Raw genomic sequence first — 18,998 nt, 5'->3', positions numbered from 1 at the left:
GAGACATCTTTGCACCACAACTGTTGTGAAAACGCAACTGCATCCTTTCTCAAATAGAGACAAGCAATGACAATGCCAATAGGTCTGGCGTTAAAGAAATATTGAATGATAATGTGAAGCATTACAAGTACATAGTATTGGGATGAATATCAATTGTAAAAGTAAAGATCAGTAGAATAATATTGGTGTAGGATAAAAGGTCCGGTGACAGCTGCACTGTCCAACCAGAATAACGCAGGTTAATGCTTTTCTACCATCTATGCTGCTGCCAAATAAAAAAAAAACATACATCCAGGCACTTTAATAGCATTGCAAAGTCATGTGCATGCCCCTGAAATTTATGCTCAGGCAGATGGATAAATACACAAAATGAATACAGATGTGTGGAGGGCAAGCACATTTTTTTGTGGAAGCTCCCAAGTTCTCCCAAATCAAAACATGTATCCTGGCTCCCAACATGTGGGCAGAGCCAAAACCCCTCTCTTGTGATGCTCACATAATTTTCTGGTGACAGCTGTGCAGTCAAGCCAAGCCATAAAAGGGTTGTTGTGACAGAATCAGGAGGAACTGGGTACTAATTAATGCAGACATGAGATCCATAGTAAGATGGTTTAATCCAATAAATGACACAAAGGTGGAGATGGTTTTCAGATGAGCTTGTGTCAGGAGGTCTCAGAATTGCTAGTAACCCTCACTGTGATTTAAGATTTCCATATAGAAAGGCTATCATTATTCTCATTCTTAAGTCAAGAATGTGCCTAATTACACAGAGACCTTCAGCTCTAGGACTTGGAGATAATACAGGTTATTGACTTTAAAAGCTCTATATCAGTCAGATGGCTGTTTTGAATGTTTGAAGGATTCTTAAAAACGTTTATGGTAGAATAGTGGAAATGGAAAATACCTATTAGTCCTGAAACCCATCAACCACACAATACAGGTACACCAAAAACACTTTCAACGAACCAGGCTTCTAATGTCTACCTTTTAAAACTGATTCAACCTCGGCCCAGTGAAATAAAAGTGTTTCCGGGAAAGATAAATTCATAAACAAGGTTTGTCCAAACAGAAATGCCTCTCTTTCAACCTCCTTGTCCATTGCCACATCAAAAAATCCTACAGTGGAATCTCTTCAGACCAGTGGATAGGTAGGAGATTTTTCAACTGCTTCCCTCTCTGGATAAGCCCCTCCTATATGGTCTGGCTTCAGGTGCGGGTTGCGGGGGCCAGTACAGTATGCAGTATATGGTAGTTGCTTTTATGGGAGGGCTGAAAGGACATGCCTCTTTTTGCATGATCCCCAAACGTTTTGGACTAGTGCTACTGGTTTTTTGATTCTGAGAGTACACCAAGGCCCGTTAACCAGAACTAAGCGCCAGTGTTGTAACCCATTACAAAATGTATGTTGATTTGGCTACCCCAAATGGCATAGGCTCACTTTTAAGCCCCATATATGGTACCGAGTGTACCCAGGGCATGTAAGACAGAGTGTCCCCCCAGGGTTGCAATACTGATGGTGCCACCCTGTGTGTCACAAAGTACAAAATGGCTCCCAACCTGCCAATGCAGCCTGGAAGAGCAGTCTTAAAACTGCTAGTTCAGCTTTGCCATTGAAACCATAACAGAGCCCCCACTTCCCTTAACAATATATATGTCTCCCGTAAGAAAGACCTATGGAGCGCTAAGGCAGGGAGTTGTTTAACATTAAGTAGGACATATACTTTCAATATGTCCTAATAGCAAAAAGCACAAGTTGCCCTTTTTACTGCAGAAAGATTAGTAGCCTCATTGGCTAACACAGAGTTACTGGCTGACTTCTCAGTCCGGTTAACTTCTGAATGGGACAACTAAAATTGGTACTTCACGGTATCAACTTATTCATTTCATTAACCCAAAATTGATCCCAAGTCAAATTTACTGTCACTTTTAAGAAAAGTGGACTAACACAGTAGCTTTCCAGCAGACAGCCTTCAGCCCTCCTTGCAAGTAGTGTGAACGACTCCCAGACTCAGGAACCATAGTAGCTTGCTACATAGGAAGGAGCTACCTCACCTTTGCCGAAAGCCACGCAGGAAGTTGGCACAAAAGGCATGCTTTAAAGGTGAAGTTGCTTTTGATGCGGAAATGGCAATCACACTCATTTTGGGTTGCCCGTTTGATCAGGTAGGCAGGCTGGTGGCGAGTACAGAAAGAGAAAACCAGTGGCCAAACATGTTCTAACATGGGCGTGTACCCCACAGGTAGCCACAACTAGAGGGTAGGCTACCAAGCTCCTAACATCCAGTGAAGGGCCCAGGCATCTTGAGAGTGAACAGAATAGTACACTCTGGGATTGCTAGATGCCACACATAGCCGGAGGTTGCCAGGGCAGGAGGGACTCTGGCAGCCCATTGCCTAGTGACCTCATTATTCCCCCCAGGGCACTTTCTGGGCATGAATATGGCACACCTGGCACCCGGAACCTCAAATCATGATGGAACTAGAGAAAGAACTGAAGCAGGGGTGCCCTGCTACATGGAAAAGAGAGGCTGCACCGACTACTAGACTGCACCTGCCGCACCTTGGGCTAGCAAAAACAGAACTCTGTCTGTGGTTCCTGGCTCGTGGGAAAGTTACTTCCGAGCCCCAGACCAAAGAAGTGACTCCAAGGGACAGTCCGCTGACCCCCTGAAACAAGCCCAAGGGCCATAAAAGCTGAAGTAGTCCACTTCGGCAAATCAGTAGCTACATTCTTCGAATCGCTGCTGACCATCGTCATGCAACCCAAGACACTGATCTTTGATGGCCAAAAGTTGCACTTGGGCCTGCTGGACTTGGAAGTGTTGTCCGAGTCCATATTGGTCACCAAAGATATGCACCGGCCTTCATCAAAGAATACTGCTGGACCCGCTGTGTATGGATCCATAGCCCAGTTGCAGCTGGCCTTCTACTGGTTTAAAGACGACGTTGAGGGACATCGACCACTGTGGTCAAAGTCGCCCTACTTTATCCGGGAACTGAAGAATAACCACAAGGACACCCCCATCGACCGCACAGCACCCAGAGCATCTCTAAGCATCCTCAGGATTCTGCTTCACCAGCCTCAGGACCACTTCATTTAGTCTATGGCGGTCCTAATGTAAAGTGTAGAACTGTAATTTAGACTGTATTGGTGAACAGGTAACTGTCCAAATAATCCTTACTGGCCACCCTGACCTTCTTCCTGTTTGATTTAGTTTGTCCCACTCAGGCCAGAGTAGCCATACGCAACTCTTTCAAACTTTACAACAATTTCTAAAAGTTATGGTTACTGATGCTTAATTGTGCTTTGGACTAAAGAGCTGTGATTTACCTTTTACTTAAAGATCTAAATCTCTGGAACCTTCTGGTGGATTTTGCTCTACTTGATGTCCAAAAATTCATAGAAATATAATGTATTTTTACAAATTGGTGTTGTATTTCTTTTGTGTTGTGTGATTTTCTTATTCCGTTGTTTGGTGCTTCAAAATCCTTTACACCAGTTTGTTTAAGCCTTGCTGCTCGGAGCCACACCTATGAAGGGTTGAGCTAAAGGTTTTACCAATGATCCTGACTGGACCCAAGTCCGTTTTGTGAGTGTATTACACTGTAATGTCACACAACCACACAATATAATGCACCACAATCCTCACAGTGGCATGAAGAGATGAGACTCGGGTAGTAACCTCATGGACGCCTGCAGTAGCAATTGTGGATGGTGTTAGAAGGTGTGTCATTGGATGGTATGATCTAATTGATTTAATTTGACTACATATTTCTTATAGTGCACAATTACTCCAGAATGGATCATGCTGACACTCGAAAGGTATCCCAAAACCACAGAGATCTATCACTTATATGAAAAAGGTGTGTCTTCATCTGTTTGTAGATATTTAATAAATTTATATCAGCTCGCACATTTGTGGGAAGACAGTTCCAATCCTTAATTGTAACCACTGACAGAGCTCGTCTCTTCTTTATGAATTTGGGAACCACCAGAAAAGGACGAAAATTAGATTGAAGGGTGCATGGAGGAATGTACCATGTAAGCACAAATATTTATTCGGTGTTAGGAGCAATGGTTTGCATGGATGACCGAATTACTCTAGGCCGAGAGCTTCATTATTCAAGCTTCTCCAATATCCCTACCCCTTTGGCTACAATACTGCACTGCTTATACATGGGTTGCATCCAATATGAGACAGGTGACAGATTATGTTACTTGCACACTACTGCAAATGGAGCGCTTGCAGTTCTGCTCACTCAGGCTTCAAAATTTACATTCATGGGTCCAAATGAGACACACATTGCACTAGTTCAAATCCGGGATTCCATCATCAGGGTCAACCATGGCCACAATCACAAAAAAATATGAATGTGATTATTATCACATTTTATGAAAATGTCTTTACCCCATTAAATTTACTGTGATTGGAGGGATCTCTCCTTGAGGACTTTCTTACAATGATGCAAATAATGTGCAAATAAGCAGCGTTTTGGCATCCTTCTGAAATACAGGTTCTGCCGCATTCCCAAAGCATTTTCTGCTTAAAAGGGTCATTTACGTGTGGCGAAAAGTTTAATTTGTAGTCTGAACTTTTTAATACTGAATCACAGAATCTGGTATTGCAGAGTAGTAGACAAATTTTAAATTCTGTGGTGGCATGCATGGTTTTTTGTGCTCTTTAAAGGAGCCCCATGCCATCCAGAGTCAACCCAGAAGAGGTGGGCCTCCCTAGGAGAGGAGGGAACTGCTTCTCCGAGCGGGTCTATGGGAGGGGATGGGCCCCACGAGGAGGAAAGGCAGCTGCTCTCTCCAAGTGGGGTCTATGGAAGGGGATGCGCCCCACCAGGAGGAGAGGCAACTGCTTTCTCCAATTGGGAACTATATGAGGGGACGCAGGACAGATGATGTCAATGGCCTCCGTGCCAGCGTCTATCTGAGCAACGGAACAATTCCTTGGTGGCAGTACTAGGCCTGCCACCCACCCTTGAACAGGCAACAGAGCAGCTTCGTGAAAGCAGGCAGAACCAGGCAGCTTTGTTTACTTTTATGGATACTTGAGCTATGTACAGTCACTGGGAGCAGGCACAAAGAGGGAGCTCAGGATAAGGCAAGGGGGAGACAGAAAGGTTAAGAGCTTTCCTGGGAAAGACATGATTGAAGAGAGAGTGGAAAGCATCTAGGAACTGGTGCAGCCAGGTGGAAAAGGAAGGTGAGGAAACTCAATAATAAATAGCATGAATATAGGAGTTCTTTGAGAAAATATGTTCAAGTCTGGAAAGTTAAAAGGGTGGAGGAGCGATCAAGCTAATAGGGGTCAGTCATGATGAGGGAATGGAATTGATCGTGCTGTTAGAGATGTTGCTAGGTTGATAAGCTGAAACTTAATAAAAATTGTTGGCATTTTTCACAAACACATGCATCAGGAGTGGTCCTTCTCCCAAAGCAAACTACTGTCCCCTGCCTCTGGTAAAGCTAGCCATGACGAAGCAGGCTTCACTGCAGGAAGGTGATATTAAAGACCCTACAATGCAAAAGGTCTGCATTTCTCTGCATAGAAAGGTAGACTGATTGAAACTCTCCAAAAAAGGCTTGATACATATGGCCCTAAGTGTTTATTTTTTTGTGAATCACACCTAGTGGTATGTTCAGGTTACATTTTTTATTGTTAACCCTCACGTATGTAGAAGAGCTTTAGCATTAGAGCTTTCAGTTTATTAAACATCTGCATAAGTAGTTGAAGTTTTATTAACAGTATTATATCAATCAATCAATCAATCATTGACACTTATAAAGCGCGCTACATACCCGTAGGGTCTCAAGGCGCTGGGGGGGGGGGGGGGGGGGGGGGCGCTACTGCTCGAAAAGCCAGGTCTTCAGCTTCTTCCTGAAGGAGAGGTGGTCTTGGGTCAGGCGCAGGTCGGTCGGGAGGGAGTTCCAGGTCTTGGCGGCCAGGTAGGAGAAGGACCTTCCTCCTGTAGTCGCTCTTCGGATGCGGGGGACGGCGGCGAGGGCGTGGTTGGCTGATCGGAGGTGGCGTTTGGGAGCGTAGAAGTTGACTCGGCTGTTGAGGTAGCTCGGGCCTTGGTCATGTAGGGCTTTGTGTGCGTGGGTGAGGAGGCGGAAGGTGATTCTTTTGTTGACGGGGAGCCAGTGAAGGTCTTTCAGATGTCCGGAGATGTGACTGTCTGCGGGACTACAAAGAAGCTGCTAACTAATTAATACAGTGGCACATGATCATGCTGAAAAAGGAGTGACTGGTCTTAAGGCAAGACCACTTAGGAGGAACTCTCCTGATGTCCCGGACTCCACCACTCGCCCTGTCAATTTCACTCCTTTTCAGTTACCAAGTGCCCTTGGGTGTCGGGGACCAGGGGATTGATAATGATATGTGCTAGGCGTATGTTCTGAGAAAGTGGGAATCAGAGGCGTCGGGCAACGATTGGGGGTAAGGGGGGCAGAGTTGGGTAGTAAAGAAAATAAACATACCTCCTTGCCGCCACATCTCTTCTCGTCATCCCTCCTCATCGTGACTCTGCTCTGGCCTGAAGCAGGAAGGACCCGGCTCCCCTGAGCCAATCACAACACTGCAGTGCAGCGTTGTGATTGATCTGAGCTCCGTGGCTTTGCACTCAGCCATGTACTGGGAGCCTTGGCATGTTTTCCACGCAGGCTGTAATGCAGCCTGCGTTGAGAACACGCAAAGTGCGCATGACGGTTTGGCCGACCTGACACGGCCGGCCAAACTGTCATATGCACTTATAACGTGCATACCACTCCCTGTGGGTGCCTGTTATCCCCCTGGCCCTGCCCCCAAGACTGCGGGTCACAAAATAAAACAATAATAAACCACAGTTTATTGTTGTTTTTTTCTTTCTTTATGCTGCAGGAAGTGGGGGGGAGGGTGACACTCCTTCACCATAGCCTAGGAGCTGCCGCTGGTGGGAATATTGAGGAACCCTCTGACTGTCTTTGCGCTACGTACAGTGGAATAATTCAGATATTATCTTGAAGTGGGGTAAATGCATAGCAAATATCTGTGAACACCTAGGTATGGAAAAGGTGTATGGGTGTTCACCCTTTTTGAATTACATGTCCCTGAATACTCCTGCCATTTCCAAAGGGATGGTCCCTTTTTTGTATCTATGGGTAACCTAAGACTGGAAATGCTACAGAAACGTGGCATGTAATCTGCATGCGTCAATGCAACCATGATATGCAGAATCTAATGGCCATATGTATCATAGTTCTGTTTTGCGAATTCTGAATAGCGATTTTTAAGGAATCGCTATTTAGAAATCGCAAAACGGTATGTATGAAAAAAATCGAATTTTTTTGCGATTCCTTAATTTTCCTTATTTGCGAATTCGCAAGTTGCGAATTCGCAAATAAGGAATCATTTCCCATTCATTTCTATGGGCAAGGAATGATTGTGAAATGCATTTCATTTTGCGATTCGCAATTTGCTAATCGCAAAATGAGATTGATTTCAAGGGTGCAGGGGTGTCTCAAGGACACCCTGCTGCACCCCTGAAATCAGCATGTGTGTGCATATGGCGCACATACATGCCCTATGGGCATGTATGTGCGTCACATGCCACATTCAAAAATGCCAATTAGTGTATTTTGAAAAGAAATCGCAATTTACCACCAACTGAAAGTTGGTGGTAAATTGCGATTTCTTAAGCTAAATTCGCTACAGTAAAATGCTTCATACATAGCATTTAAGGAATCGCAAAATTGCAATTCCTTAAATGCTATAGCAAAATAAGGAATCGCAAGTATTTGCGATTCCTTAAGATGCGATTTTTTGATACGTATCAATTTATGCAAAATAGCCTTTCGCGATTCGGCGAATTTCGGCCTTTGCGAATCAAAAAAGGCTTGATACATATGGCCCTAAGTGTTTATTTTTTAGGTTACATTTTTTATTGTTAACCCTCACGTATGTAGAAGAGCTTTAGCATTAGAGCCTTCAGTTTATTAAACATCTGCATAAGTAGTTGAAGTTTTATTAACAGTATTATATCAATCAATCAATCAATCATTGACACTTATAAAGCGCGCTACATACCCGTAGGGTCTCAAGGCGCTGGGGGGGGGGGGGGGGTGCCGCTACTGCTCGAACAGCCAGGTCTTCAGCTTCTTCCTGAAGGAGAGGTGGTCTTGGGTCAGGCGCAGGTCGGTCGGGAGGGAGTTCCAGGTCTTGGCGGCCAGGTAGGAGAAGGACCTTCCTCCTGTAGTCGCTCTTCGGATGCGGGGGACGGCGGCGAGGGCGTGGTTGGCTGATCGGAGGTGGCGTTTGGGAGCGTAGAAGTTGACTCGGCTGTTGAGGTAGCTCGGGCCTTGGTCGTGTAGGGCTTTGTGTGCGTGGGTGAGGAGGCGGAAGGTGATTCTTTTGTTGACGGGGAGCCAGTGAAGGTCTTTCAGATGTCCGGAGATGTGACTGTCTGCGGGACTACAAAGAAGCTGCTAACTAATTAATACAGTGGCACATGATCATGCTGAAAAAGGAGTGACTGGTCTTAAGGCAAGACCACTTAGGAGGACAATCTAAGTAGTACGATTGGAACATTCAGAAGTAGAATTTTTAAATTTCTCAAGTTTAAGTGCGATCAACAATTCCTTCTGGTTGTTAAAGCTATGAAGCACTGAACAAAAACGTGCTTCACAAGGAACAAAACAGCTCACAATCCCTTCCACTGATATTTTCAGTGATCATGAGGTCACGAGTTTGAATCCCAGCAAGGCAGATTCAACCTTTCATTCTCCTAAGGCCAGTAAATTAAGAATCATCAAATTGAGTACAAAACATATCTATTGCTTATAGTGCTTAGAAGCAACAGCTATATAAACATATCATTATTATTATAAGTGATGGCATGGAACCCCAAGAAAATGTTATTGTCAGTTATTTGATTCAAGTGACATATTTCCTCTATGGTTTGGTGAGTTAAACATAGTGTAATATTTTTAACACTGTGGATGTATTAATATAGCAATATAGCCCCTGCTGTGGGCTATATCGGTCGGTAAAGGCCCTCTACTTGAGATATAAGCCTGAGTTGCAGGCAAGGGCATTTCATGAAGGAATGGGTCGTCATTGATTGGTATTACTGTACAGAGAAGAACTACTACGGAGAAGTGTGGCTCACTGGTTAGAGGAGGCAGACCTGGAAGCAGAGGTCAGCCCGGGACCAGGGTTCAATTCCCGGCTCAGCGGGGTCTTGAGTCCTAAAAAATGTCCATGGACTCGACAATTCTCGCTCCGGTGCCTACTCGATTCACGGGTTCACACTCTGCGACTCTGGGCAATAGCTTGCTTAATCTCCACAACGGCCCCTTGCGGCGAGATGCCTGGCTTTCACCTTGCGGATACCCTGCTGGGGTTATCTCACAGGGGAATACCAGGACGGGTTCCCTAAGCAAGCGCTTAGAAACCGCTCGGTGATTTGCGCTATACAAATTCCTGTACATTTATATTTACAATGCTATTAAAACATTGAAATGTTGAGCACTCCAATGAAGACATTGATGTACTCCGGACTTCGAATATAGCCTTGGAGCCCGACCTATCCGGCTCTACCAGCCACTAAAGGCCTGCTCCAGCGTTAAAGGCCCAGGCCGTAGGCGAGGGCCTTTAACAAGGGAGTGGGCCTTTAATGACCGGTAGATCCAGCTAGGAGGACTCTAAGCCTATTAGAACATTCTGCCCCTAAAGGGCAGAATGTTCTAATTAGTAAAAACAAAGGCCTCTCGGAGCCCGAGATGGTTTAATTCCCCTCGGGCTCCAAGAGGCCTTTATTCAAAGCAGCAGCTGTGAAGGGAAAACAACATTGGAATGTTGTTCTCTGGGCTTCTACCGGCCAGCAGTACCCTGAGTACTCTGACTACAATGGAGTGCTCAACATTCCAATGTTCTAATGGCGGGTAGAACAAATGCCTCACTGAGCTCGAGAGGATTTCAACCACATCCATCTACCTGAGGGCATTGTTTAACTAATTAGAATATTCTTCACTCTAGAAGAGGAATGTTCTAATAGCCTTATAGCCCTCTGTAGCGGGCTATACCAGCCATTAAAGGCCCGCTCCCTTGTTAAAGACCCTTGGCTTCAGCTCGGTCCTTTAATGCTGGACCGGGCCTTTAATGGCCGGTATAGCCCGCTAAGCTGAGTTATAAGGATATATTAGATCACTCCAACAACTGAGGGTGGAATGTTCTAAATGAAAAAGGGAGAAACAGAAAGAAAACATTTGGAATGTTGGAGCAGACTCTCTGCACTAGCCATTATTGATCCTCGGACACTACATGGTTTTCAACGAAACTAATAACATTTCAATGTTTTAATTTCCTAAAATGAACTGATGATTCGACAGATGTTCTTTGGAACTTTAAAACCAAACATTAAAATGTTACTTACCACTTTAATTATGGTCAGCATAAGGATTCTTGGTCTAAGCATGTTTGGGAATTGTGGTAGAATCCATTAAGCCTTTAAAACTCTGCTTTTCTATCTGTTCAGTATTTCCTTAGTGCCACATATAATGTACGTTCTGGGGTTGTTATTTCCTGAATGTGACAGGGTTTAAAGGTAATGCCTTGCAACTTAGCACTAGCCCCTGAGATATCTGGAAGTTGGCTCTACTTCTAGATAGAAAGATACGTGCAAGTACTCATTATATCTAGCAAAAGTATTCATTATATCTTGCTACAAGTATTCATTATATCTCGCTATGTCAACAAGCATCGTGTTAGGGATTACATTGTAGTTTGAAGCTGCATTAACATCTAATAATATTTCCCCATGTTTGTCTTCTCAGAAGCCTGTTTCTGAGGGCGCTGTGACGGAAGACACAAGAGCAGTTCTCCTCTGCGATGGCAAACTTCAACTGAGCACAATTCAGGAGCTCTTCCGGCTTCCGGTTATCGAAATCAAACATGGTAAATTGGCCTGTCTTTCTCCCACCCTTGTCAAGGCTGTGACACACATTGAATAGTGTCACATTGTGTGTAAGCTTCAATACTTGGTGAGCAGTCTCACCCTGGACCAGCCCCGCTTGGTGGCATCTCAGTCCTGGTGGCCTGGTGCAAAGTGAGCCAAATGTCCAACCACAGAAGAATACTGCTCCAGGGCACTGTTGAAGATCCTTAAGTAAAACCTGTATCCATGGAAACACCACTGAAGTACCACAAACAAAATACAGACTGTCTATTATGATTTTTTTGGTCTCATAGTGCTTGGTAATTCCGTACGGTCACCTCAAAGCACTGAAGCTGCAGGGAAAAGAGGATTATTATTTCCCTCCAACTGTATAACCGTAATATTCCTTTTGCACACTTGGCTCTCCAAGGGAAGCGAGCTGGGCAGTCGAGGAATACTGCTGAGATAGTAGAGAAGTTGAAATTCAGATCCTGTAGGATACAAATAATTACTCTTAAAAGTTAGAGCAATCGAATTTACATTTGTTTTTATGTAGTCACTTGTAGGTAGGACAGTAAATGTTGGAAACAACACAAGAAGCAGAAGTTCTCAGATCCTCTTGTGGTTGAAAAATTAACTATTTCACTATTATCACCCCTATGCTGTGAGGTAATTTATAAAACAAAGAAAAGAACATGTCGGCGACTACTGTTTCTTACTAAGAGCCTGTATGCTGAACAGCAGGGTTGCAGATTTGGCGTTCCACTGCCCTACCTTTTCCTACGTCTTTATCTCACTCCTGCACGTTTTTATTCTCCTTCCTTCTTTCCTTTTTTGCCTTTCTTTCTCTTCTTCTCTACATTAAATCCGATAATTAAAAATAAGTTGTGGTCGCCAAAGACTACTGATAACCCCCACCTGCAACCTATGGTACAAACTAAGCACTAACTATACTACAATAAGATGGAGCTCTAGCCTCTAAGAACAAGATTTGTCTATGAGACACGCTGGAGTCACACAAGTCAAATTCTGGGAGTCTTGGTTTACAATAGGCTTTGCTTAAACATAGCCACCAGAGTGAGTCAGAAATACCAACCAGAAGGCAATAAAGTATCTATTGGCTAAGACATGTCTGCCATCTTACCTAGTTTCTGAACACCCCTGGTGCCAGGCCGTAAACCCCAATGAGTGTAGTTTGGCCAAAACAGATTAAAAACTAAGGAGTCCAAAATCGCACCACCCAAACTGTAATTGGGGTCCCACTCAAGTCCAAGATAATCTTTGAGATTGTCAGTGAGATAGTTCACAAGTCTCGGTGAGCGACTCACTAGATCACCAAGGAAAAATTTGAATGGGAGGTCATTTAGGGGATCCAATTCAAGTCAAGTCAAAGCAGAGAGACTGCATGTACTGGCTGGAAAGGACTACCACCCTAAGAAAAGTCACCATGGTGTAGCAAACTTCAGGAGCTGGCCAATGTGGGGAAAGTGTTAAATCGCAGGATCACCTCAGTCTTTGCGGACACCCACCCATCCAAACAAGTGTGAACAAAAGTGATAGCAGGAAGGCCAATGCAACTATGCAGCATGTTGCCACATACAGGACTGAATCCCCAAGGTGACTAAGTAGTGTTTTGCCCTTAATTACCCAGAAACTACTCCAAAACAGGAACTGTGTATATAAGAATCCCTAACGTCTACCAGTCTAGTGTTCCTTTCTCAGTCTCCATCGACCAATTTTCTAGCACCTCGAGCCCCACGGTTCTATCGCTCATCTGAATCTTGACACTTTACTGATTCATATAACAATTGCTATAACAAATGATATGCCTCCAGAATATCTCTACGCCTCAGACTTTCTTGGATATTGCAGAAACACTTATATTCCTGGAACTCAAACGTAGTCAAAATCTACATAATTGATATTACTTGGTTTTTTGTATACCCTCACTCCCTTCACAGATAGAGGCAAATTCTGTTTAGTGGGTGCAAGCTCTCTGGTTCTGATATATATCCTAGTTTCTTAACATTCATTGTGTTTGTGTAGTTCACATTAATGCCAAGGAAATTCTTTCCTAAGCACATACAGCTACCGAAATACAATATCTGCCTCGTGAAAATATCAACAGTCTCTTAAAGTGATGAGAATCCTTCCCATTCCTCACATGAATGTGAAACAAAAATGTCTAGGTTTATACTCCTTCAAGATACTCTCTGAAACATTGCAATATTTCAATGTATCAGCTTCACATTCACATCAGGATTTGGAAAGGAAACACATCTTTGGCTCCAGCAGCAATGTATCTCAGTTTCAAAGCAAGGTTAGTCTGAACCAGCAGAAAAAGTCAAAAATATAGGATGAAAAGGAAAGAACTTGTGTGCTCCTCTGTGCATTAGAATGGACAGATATGAATTCCCCAAGGATCAGGGATGGTATTGGATGGGTTGGGGCAATGCAGGCTCATTATGTTAGCAGTCCTGGAATTCATCTCTGCATATCCCTTATCTCTGCTCAAAGATAGATCTAAAATCAATTCTGATTAGTTGGACTGCTTGGTCCTCACGGTTCCTCTGTGGCTCATCACCTCCAAGGCTTCCCTCAACTGGGCCTTATTCTTTGCCTTCTTGGTCCAAGACCTGCTCATCTCCTCATGCCAGGCAGTAGATCTTCCCTTCCTTCTACCATTGTGGGACTCGGTCAAAGGATTTTTCTCGGATTTAGACCTAAACCTGACCTGGAGGGAAATTGGATCCAATAGCAACATGGCCTTGTTCCTTGTAAATGCTGCTGTGTAGAGTTTCCTTGAAATCCAGCTAAAGCTCAGTGTTTGACTGTGTGAGGCCAGTATTTGCAATCTTTTGAGGGTTATGGAAGGAGGTCAAAGCATTACCTTTCTTTGTAATTTCAAGTAATTCTAATCTTGAGGGAGTGCATATTTACAACCTTTTTCAGAAAACAAGGGCGATGCTGGAGCAAACATAACGAACTTTGTGGATCTGAGACACTCTCAGTAAAGGTTACAGATGGTAGGTGAAGACTCAGACAACATAAAGGGAAAGTGGAGATTAAGTACTGAGGTATCAAATTGCTGTCTGTCAGTAAAGCAGACGTTTCCTTTTCTTACGGAATTTCAGGACATGGTTCCAGGGGCAGGTTCAAGCAGATTGTCACTTCTGTAGGGAATAAAAAAGACTATTTGTATGGGAACCACCATTTTGCGCTCATGTCCACTGTGTCCTCCATAGGATGCGATTCACCATGCACAGATTATCCTATGTACACAGCAAACATGACATTTTCCTCTCATTACACACCAAACACCAATGGGGGAAAGTAAGGGCCCAATTTTTGGGGGAAGCATCCATTATACAGAGGAAAGGCTGCTAGGCTGGAAGATCGTCTTCTCTCCAGGTGTACAGGTAAAAAGGTCCCATCCCTGAAATAAGATCAGCTATTAAAAACATTCAGTGTTCACATAGCTTGGAGGGCCCACACCTATGTGTGGAGTGCACTTTGTTTGGGTGCACCCAACCCCCTAATAAATCTAAAAACACATGAACTCCTCTAGTCAACTCAAAGTTGTGTTTCCCCTGGGGCAGAACACAAAACGCAGGGAAGGACAGCAAAGCTTAACTGGAGAAGAAGGGTGGTACAGGTTTCAGAGTCATGCACATACTTTTTTTTCACTACACTACACAGGCCAGAGAGGCATGAGTGCACTTCTATGCAAAATGTCTATGGAAGACCAGTGGTGCAACACACAATTATACACACCAGTGACTTTGGTGACATTTGAAAGTGGTAGGGTGTAAACATTGGGCATGATTTTTATATAGCAAGCGATGTGAACAAGTTCTATGGACAAACCCGGGGTCCAGGGGGAGTCCCTCCCATGAGAAACAAATGAAACAAGCATTAAAAATGCAATAGGTCTCGCCTTTTGTTAAGTTAAAGCCATTTGCTTTGCTATACAAAACCATTAGCAAAGCAAATGGCTTTAACTTAATCAAAGGCGAGACCTATTGCATTTTAAATGCTTGTTTTATATATACCTTCATAAGACAATATGTTGTCCATACCCAACTCTTTTACTCTGGATCAATGCCATATAGGACCCACATATTAAATCAATGCATTCACGAAGAGATGTATATACATCTGTAATGACACTTAGAGAAATGTTTAATCTTCACTCCTCAAAAAATATTTAATGTAAATAGATACTACATGTATAGATGTACTTCCAAATTGAGTGTAATAAGTATTGAGTGAATCCGTTGGTTTAATATGTGGGTCCTATATGGAATTGATCCAGAGTAAAAGAGTTGGGTATGGACGACATACTGTCTTATGAAGGTAACATGTTTTTAGAGAGATTGGAGAGGGCACTGAGCCCGAAAAGCAAATAGAAAGATCGAATTTAGACCGCATAGACACTGAGTTTAAACATAGTTTTCAATAATTGACCGAAGGGGGCACTGAGCCCTTAAAAGCAAATTTGAGATCAAAACACAGAACATGTAGACACTGAGTCTTAATAGAGGTGTTAACATGGCAAAAAGAGTTATAAATGCGAGTGTGGGCAATTACTCACAAGTGTTGCAAAAATGTAATGGCATGTGATTCAAAATTACTATGAGAACTTCGGTAAACAATGATTTTGAAAATGTGCTTGATTGTACATAGAGACTACCTATCCCACAATGCCTCATAATGGGCAATGTGGAAGTTTGGTATAAAAAGGTCAAAGCAAAGAGGGACTATCGCTATGTTCCGCGATCAAGACCAATATGGTTGAAACGTGTAGATGGAGTAAGATGGCTTGATAGATACACAAATGAAGACATTTATGCATCCCCTCAGTAAAGTGGTGTTTTCAGATCCAGTGTATTCTTTCAACAAACCTGAAATAAAATATTGCAGCTCCAAAGACCGCGTATTCCGCTCTGCTATCCCACGTGCATGCCAAAAATGAGGCTGCGGAGGGGCTGCGGGTCCATCCATGGGAAGGAGAGCAGATACTTCTGCAATGAGGCTTTAGAGAATAGACGAAGTGTGGGAAAAACCAGCACCCCCTCCACCATGGTGGCGCTCGTCTGTGGTTTCCGGGGTTTCTCTGGAGGAGATTGACCTTGCTCCACACGACTCTCTGCATATGTTCCTAACGCAGTGATTTTGTTGACCTCTGGCTGTCGTATACAGTTGCAGAAGACTGCGGATGTGACGCAAACAAGCTACAGACGGCGAGGTGTACAGAACTCAGGCCCCCCGTTTGAGGCTGAGCGTTCCCACACCGCCACTTCTGCTCTGCTGGTTACCCGCACACATTTAAAGTTCATTTAATAACCCCTCCGACGGCTCGACGCAGCTGGGGGGTCAGCGGATGGAAGACAGGGTCAGTCTCCTAGGTTCCGATCCCCTGGCCCTCCATGGGACAGGAAATATTTCCCATTGATCGAAAGAACAGATACATCAAACTGGAGCCAGAAAATTATACCAGTAGATGTGGAATCCGTTTCATGACAAGAATATAAAACAGCTTCATACAAATTCCTAAAAAACCAGGCACTAAGTAACCCTCCTGCCTGGCCCACAACCCGCTTACTCGCAGCAACCCGGAACGCAGAATGGTTACCTGCGGCAGGGATTGTAGGCACTTGTGCGAGGCTCCGTGGGTCTCCGGGGTGTTAGATCCTTGCAGGCGCTGCCCGGGAGAGGAGCGAAGAAGCCCCTCCCGCCCGGCGTCGACGAGTCTTCCGTTTCCAGGCAATAGGCCCCACCGGCACCAATCCCAGCGCGGCTCCTCGTCTGACGTCAGAGGAGCTGCGCTCGGGATTTCTGAGGCACCCGAAGTTCCCGGGCTGCGGCGGTGTTTACGGGGAGGCAACTTTGAATTTCCCTACAATGCCGCTGTGGGAGGCGGCGGTGATTTCAGACAGCGCTCCTTCTGGCACAGAGCTCCACAGTGCCTTCCCATGCGTAAGAGGAGAGGAGCCCGGTGAGTGGGGTTGAGGGTGGGGGTGTACGCGCGTGTGTCTGTTTAAGTGTGTCTGTGTGTGCGTGCGTGTGTCTGTCTAAGGGGGGGTGCGTGTGTGTATGCAGAGTGTGTCTGTTTAAGGGGGGTGCGTGTGTGTATGCAGTGTGTGTAAGGCTGTGTATGTGCGCATGCGTGAGTGTGGCTTTGTTTGCGAATGGGAATATGAGGCACGGCGACGTGCGCGCTCCCGAGATCAAATCTCGGTGAGAAAAAGCGCGTGGAACTCTGCTGTCCACATTCCCCCAAAAGTAGCAACATAAGTTGTCTCGCCTGGACGCAAAAGCTTCGCTTTTGCTTTCGTCTAGTCGAGACCTAAAAAAGATTGGCAAATTGTGCATTTTAAAGCAAATGAGTGTAGCGATAAAGCAAGGCTTATTAAGTGGGAATGTATAGTCTTGAAATATTAAACACATTAAAAGCTGCCCCATATCTTCTTGCATTAATTTGTTCAACAGTTACTGTAATGTGTAAATTCTTCTGCATGACAATTTTAGCCCTTTAAAATGTTGCTTGCCCAGTGTCTTGCACTGCATACAGCATTAACTTTGGAAGAATATGCTCTAACCAGACTTTGAGAAGCACCCACAGATGCTAGCTATATCCAGTCATATAGAAATATGTGCAGGCAGGTCTTTAAGTGAGATGAAAAAGGTGGGCCCTCTCTATAAAGGAACAGCTAAATAAATGTATGTGATTCGCATAGTGTACCATCTGACCGGTATTGTGGTTTCTCTCTGAGATGTCATTTTATTCAGATAAATGGCACAGCAACTGACATACGTCTAAAGTCTGTCAGTATGATTGGCTTTTTTTCACTGGGTTTTAGCTGTTTAAGATAAATGAGTAACAACAATTATTTCCTATAAACAATTAACATTGAAAATTTATAAATTCTGAAATAGTGAGTCTGCGAATTAAATAGCATTGATGCCTGTGGAAGGAGTTTTTGCCTTCAATTATGTGTGCTTTATGTTAGACATGTATCCTCTTTTTCTCTGCATATCTTGTCCATCTGCACATCTTCAACCACCTCTCTTTCCTCTTCAGGATCCTCTTTTCACACTTCGCCAAATGCCCTTCCTCGCATCTCATTCACTTCACCACCCCAACATGCACTGCACTCTCTCAAATGTAAGCCCTTTAATTTCTCTTACTTTAGCCTCGCATATATTTTGACATCAGTGTACCCCCTTCACACACATATCCACAGAATTTCAGTTGCAAATGGAATACACACACATTGGTCTATGTGCTCTGCAGAGAGGCCAACCCATTCAATTCAATAAACTTTATTCGATTTTCTCTTTTTTTTAAACCCCATAAAAGTTAGACAGATACATACTTGAAAACATTGTTATTAACATAAAATAGAAAGGAAGGAACATGCTCCATGTCTGCACAGTGAATCATTCATAAGCGAGTCTGAATAAGTATGCTAAAAGTCCATAAAGTGCCTAGATCTCAATGATGCTTTTAAAAATCCTATAATAAAAAAAACAGACATCCTTCAACATTTGTAAATACATAAGTGCTGGTCTGATTTGATTAAAATAAATTTTCTTTAAAATAGGAACTAAGTGATACCTTCTAGGGACTGCATACAGATTACATAAAAACATGAAGTTCAGCAAATCCTCTGGAGACTTTCCGTCGCAGCCACAGGGAGCTAGCACTTGACCTCTTGATGTCCCCTTGGGTCTAGCCAACAATAAATGAAAAAGATTCATCCGGAACCTTGTGAATAGAAATTTCTCATGTGTCGACAGGGAACCCATGAGATATGGTTCAGGAAAATGCATTATAATTAAGGGGAGGTATGCCCAGACACTCGGTTTCTGTGCCTCTTCTGCCTCCCGATCCAATCGCCTTTGGCTCAAGAAAGCTATTTTTATTAATTCCACATCCCTTTTCGCAATTATATCTGAGTTAGAGAATAGAACGTCCCGCCCAATCTATTCAAACCCTCTTTTAATATAATTAAGCCAGGGGATGCAAGCCATATTGTCAAGCGACAGACTCTTCTAAAATCGCTTTGGTA

At 43.8% G+C, this 18,998-nt stretch overlaps 1 protein-coding gene across 1 annotated transcript in view; it reads left to right on the top strand.

Moving 5' to 3' along the window:
• The window catches only part of LOC147707050 (WD repeat and coiled-coil-containing protein-like), a 176,413-nt gene that overhangs the window by 131,499 nt on the left and 25,916 nt on the right, over positions 1–18,998 (top strand). The window contains exon 2 of the mRNA XM_086926267.1: positions 10,823–10,943. Coding sequence (XP_086782393.1) covers positions 10,823–10,943 — 121 coding nt within the window. The remainder of the gene's footprint in view (positions 1–10,822; positions 10,944–18,998) is intronic.

This window comes from Lissotriton vulgaris, chromosome 6, assembly GCF_964263255.1.
Source record: "Lissotriton vulgaris chromosome 6, aLisVul1.2, whole genome shotgun sequence".
NCBI lineage: Eukaryota > Metazoa > Chordata > Amphibia > Caudata > Salamandridae > Lissotriton > Lissotriton vulgaris.
This window is presented reverse-complemented; position numbering and strand designations above follow the sequence as displayed.